The 4,881-nt window shown below is 58.3% G+C and overlaps 1 protein-coding gene across 1 annotated transcript; it reads left to right on the plus strand.

Annotated features, from left to right (window-relative positions):
• Window positions 1-290: 290 nt before the first annotated feature.
• On the plus strand, window positions 291-1,594 carry LOC115909079 (noggin-2-like). Its single transcript, XM_030958143.1, is given in 2 exon segments — window positions 291-1,108; window positions 1,110-1,594. Coding segments are annotated over 2 exon segments (633 nt in total). The 5' UTR covers window positions 291-845; the 3' UTR covers window positions 1,480-1,594.
• Window positions 1,595-4,881: the final 3,287 nt, after the last annotated feature.

Below are 4,881 nucleotides of genomic sequence, written 5' to 3' on the forward strand. Positions count from 1 at the left end.
GACTACCGGGTCCCCGGAGCAGCGGCAGCAACAGCGGCACCGGCATGGGTCGCCGGGGCTGCTGAGCGACGGGCGAGCCCGCCCTGCCCGTCCCCGCCGAGGAGCCGCCAGGGAATCGGGACGCGCCGCCTCGCCGGTGCCGGGGACACCCTCCGGCCCCCAGCCCCATCACGCCGAGGATGCCCCGGGGCCCGCGGGCCGCCCCCGCCGCTCGCCATGAGGAGGAACCCGGCCGGGCTGCGGGCGCTGCCGCCGCCGCCCGCCGCCGCCTGAGCCCCGTGCCCCGGCCGTGCCCGCGCAGGGCCGCCCGAGCGCCCCGGCGCCGTGACCCTCCTCCCGCCCCTCGCCCGGCGCGCCCGGCTATAAAGGAGGGTTTTATTCTCGGGCTCCGGTCTCACGCCAAACCCTGTCACACCGTCTAGACGAGCTGTCGTGGGGCTCGGCCCAGCTGTCACCATGGCGATGGAGACGAGTCCGCTGTGAATTTTGGGGGGGAGCGAGCGAGCGAGAGCGGCGGCGGCGGCGGCAGAGGAGGAGGAGGAGGAGGAGGAAGGCTCGGCCGCCGCCGTGCCCTGCCCTCCCCCGCGGGGGAGGCTCGGACCCCCCGGCGCTGCCGACCGCGGCTGGAGCCGGCCCGGCGGGGAGCCCCGGGAGCCAGCGGCCGCGGGCGCGGGGCGAGCCTCAGATGCGGCTGTCACACAACCCCGGCCGGGCTATTTAAAGTAACGGGCCCCGCCGGACACTGGTGTCTCTGCCTATTTATGAGCCCCCGGGAGCCGGCGGGCGCCGCCGGGCAGCGCTAGGAGCCGAGGCCGCCGGGAGCAGCGCCGGGGCCCGCCCGGAGCATGACGGCGATCCGGGCGCTGCTGCTCTGCCTCTGCCTGGGGCTGCCGGCGGGCGGGCAGCCCTTCCTGCGGCTGCGACCCTCGCCCAGCGACAACCTGCCCGTCAAGGACATCGTGGAGCACCCGGACCCCGAGTACGACCCCAAGGAGCAGGACCTGGACGAGAGGACGCTGAGGAAGAAGCTGGGCAGCCATTTCGACCCCGGCTTCATGGCCGTGGCCGTGCCGGGGCCGGCCAACGCCTCGGGCGCCGCGGCGGCGGCGGGGGCGGGGGCGGGCGGCGCTGCCGGCCGAGCTGCGGCGGCTGGAGCTGGGGCCGCCCCGGGGCCCGCGCCTGCGGCTGGGCAAGAAGGCGCGGCGGAAGGTGCTGCAGTGGCTGTGGGCGCACACCCACTGCCCCGTCTTCTACGCCTGGAAGGACCTGGGGGTGCGCTTCTGGCCGCGCTACATCAAGGAGGGCAACTGCCTGGCCGAGAAGTCCTGCTCGCTGCCCGAGGGCATGTTCTGCAAGCCCGTCAAGTCGGTCACCAAGACCTTCCTGCGCTGGCATTGCCAGGGCTGGTCCAGTCAGAAGTACTGCACCTGGATCCCCGTGCAGTACCCGCTCATCTCCGAGTGCAAGTGCTCCTGCTAAGCCGCCCCGGCCCCTTGCACTGCCGCCCTCCTCCTCCGGATCACTTTAGCGGGGGGGGAGGTTTTTCGGGTGGGTTTTTTGGGGGGTAGGGTGGGTTTTTTTGGGATTGTTTTTCTGGGAGGTGTTTTTTTCCCCACCCGGCAGAGCGAAGTGGGAGAAGATGAACCGCTTTGGAGTTTTTGTTTTGTTTTGTTTCTTGTTTTGTTTTCTTTTGTTTTTTATTTTTTATTATTGTTATTTTTTTGTTATTTTGGGGGAAGGGATGTTCTTTTTTATTTTATGTTGTTAATTTTTTTTTTCACTTGGACTTCTTTTAATATTATTTTATTCAAAAGGGGGGAAAGCGAACCCAGGAACTGCAGGGCAGGCCAAAGGCACAGTAAAGCACTACAATCAGATGTCTATTTTTATACGTATATAGCCTTCTAACAAAAGGAAAATTAAAAAAAAAACTTAAAAATAGGAAAAAAAACCCTACCAGCCGTGTAAATAGAGAGATTTTAAAGGAAAAGAGGGGGGGAAATCGCAGCTGTTTTTTTATTATTATTATAATTATTATTGTTATTATTATTATTTTAAAGACATAGGACCACATTTTAAACCCATCCCCACAGAACCCAAGCACTTCCTTGCCGAAGGGAAGGGCGGAAATTTCTTGTAAAGATGTCGTTATCAAAAGGAGAAAAGGGGCAGAGGGTGTAAAAAAAGAAAAACAAGAACCACAGCATCCCTGAACGGTTGTTTCTCTGTGCTGTATTTTTTTATCTACTTCAGACCTTGTCACTGATGTTTGAACTAATTTGCCAAGCTCTCTAGTGGTTTTTTTTAAAAAGTGTATAACAATTAATTAAGAAGGAAATTTTAAAGAAAAGTACAAATCTATGAAAGAGTGGAATTGTTTTTTTGTGTGGGAATACATATAGTGGTGTAGAGATGTTAAAGGAAATTTTCTGTGTACAGTTTATTTATTTTTAACGTTTTGTGTATAGGAAAAAAAAAAGCTAGAGATTATGCCAGAAACTATTGGAAATGTTTACTTGAATATTCCTTTAAAAACATATCAATGTAAATATGAGCTATCACTGATCAAAACATTTTTAGCAATAAACTCTATCTTTGAAGAAAAACCCCATGCTGCACTCCAGCTCTCTGGGAGACCAGCAGAATTTCGGATTCTTACTCAGAGCAGGTGCTGAGTAAAGGGCTTTGCCTGGGCCACGCTGGTGTAAATCACGAGATGCCCAAAAGTCGGGACAGCTCCTCCGGTTTCTGTCTCTCCGGGATTCTGCTCTGGGATTTCTTTGCGTGTATAACTATTACCTGTTGGGGAGAGAGAAAAGCACCGACGGGAAAGAAATGTCTCGTAACGCATAAAAGTCCCGGACTGGAGGTGTCACCTGAAGTCCTTGGGAGATTCCGCGCTCTGCGGCTCTTGGATTTGGCTCTCCCGCTGGCAGAAGAAGTGGTCGAGGTTGCTGCCCCGGCCGTCAAAGCGCCTGACACAGCTTGGCAGCCCCGCGTGTGTCAGAACAAATGTTTTTTCTCGGCTGCCGCTACCAGCAGAGGAGGGAAGGATGGAGACAAGCCCTGCGCCCCGACCTGCTGCCGCGACGCAGCCCCGGGCCCGCATCCCTGCCCGCAGCGCCGCTGGGAGTGCGGGGTCAGCAGAGCCTGCGATGGCTGCAGCGCCCGCAGCCCCTGCGCTGCTGCCGGCCCGGTGCCCGCACTCCCGCCGGAGCTCACCGAGCCAGGGCAAGGCAGAAACGGGACGGCTCCACGCGGGCGGGGTGGGGAGGAGCCCGGCACCGGAGAGCGAGGGCGCTGGCAGTGTGAGCCCGAGATCTGTCTGTCTGTCGGTCGGTCGGTCACAGGGATTGGAGCACGGCCCTGACAGGCTGCCAGGCCATTCCCTTGCGTGTTCTGCGTGGGCTGCTGGTGCTGGTGGGGAAGGTCTGGCCATACCTGCTGGTGAATGAAATGTGTCTGAAACGTGCCGAAAACGTGCCCTCATCCCTGAGGAAAAATCCCTGCTGCCAAAGGCCCTGGCCAGTGAAGAGATGTTCTCCCCCAAAGCAGCTGTGGAGCAGCAAGGAGACCCTGCCCCCCCTCCAGCTTAGCATGCAGCACAGGAGAGCAGCATGACACCAAGCCCATGGGAAAGTACCAGGACCCTCCAAGGGGTCTGGCTTGTATCCTTCCATCATCATGTGAGGGAACTGAGGTCCAGCAAGTCCCATGAAGCAGGCCTGCAGAGCCTGGAGGTCACACATTGAAGCTGAAACAGGGAGAGAGTTGTTGAGATGGGCATGGTGGGGACAAGGCAAGAGAGACAGTGACATCCCATAGCCCACATCCCTGCAGAGCCCTGCAGCCATCCTCTCATCCCCGTTTGAGGAGGCAGCTTGGCCTTTCCACACATTTGTCAGTGAGGGATCGGTGAAGGGGAAGATGCAGAGGGCAGGGTGAAAACGAGACTTCGGCAAAGACAATGTGCAAAACATCAGGGGCATTTCAGAGAGAAAGGGGAAAGCTCATTTTGCAAGAGGAACAACATCTGTGGTGTGGGGGCCGAACATCTGTAGGAGGGAGCATGGGGGGAAGGCATTCTGGGAAAATATTTCTGACATAATCCCAACAGTATCTGGTGTGTTGGGATTTGGTTACAAATGGCCCTCTAACGTCTTTGTGCGTTTTGTTCTGCTGGTTCCAGGGGCACACAGAGACCCCTGCTTTGTGCTAACCTGGGAAATAAACCATTCGCTGGGCTCAATGGCTGAGTTCAGTTGCGCGGGGAAGGGGGGCTGGGAAAGGGGAAGGCGAGATTTGTGTGAACTCAGCTAAAACCAGCCTAAAAGCCTCCATGCCATGTCCTGGAGGGAGGAGGGGGGCTGCCTCTGTCTCTGGGGAGAACTCAGTGGTCCCGCTTGAGATGATGGTTTGTCTGGAGGTGAAAGTGTGAGAGCTGAGAGCCAAGGTGCTGGGTGAGGGCCAGAGCTGGGGAGCAGAGGGCAGCCCCACGTGCCAGCCCACCCGGCTCTGCTTTGCCAACCTTCCGCAGCGCTGAGCCACGGTCACCTGGTGCTGGTGGCGCGCTGCCCTCGTGCCGAGGAGCTTGGCTGCCCGGGGAGGTGGTGGGTCGGACGTGTGACAGCCGGGCCGTGGGCGTGAGGGCTCGCCTCAACTGCCGAGCCTCAAAGAAGAGTAAGACAAAGGGGAACAAGCCTGATTCTTTGGTGTGGTTATTGCATTGTCTCCCCAAGCTGTTTATGATTAAGGGATGAGCTGCAGGGGGAAAGGGGCAGAACAGGCGGAACTGGCAGGACCCTGAGATGTGGTGGGTGCCAGCTTCTGAAGACATGGGCTTTCCCACCGCGTTCTGGGGTCATGGCCTGGGAAAAGGGC

This window comes from Camarhynchus parvulus, chromosome 14 (genome assembly GCF_901933205.1).
Source record: "Camarhynchus parvulus chromosome 14, STF_HiC, whole genome shotgun sequence".
In the NCBI taxonomy this organism is placed as follows: Eukaryota; Metazoa; Chordata; class Aves; order Passeriformes; family Thraupidae; genus Camarhynchus; species Camarhynchus parvulus.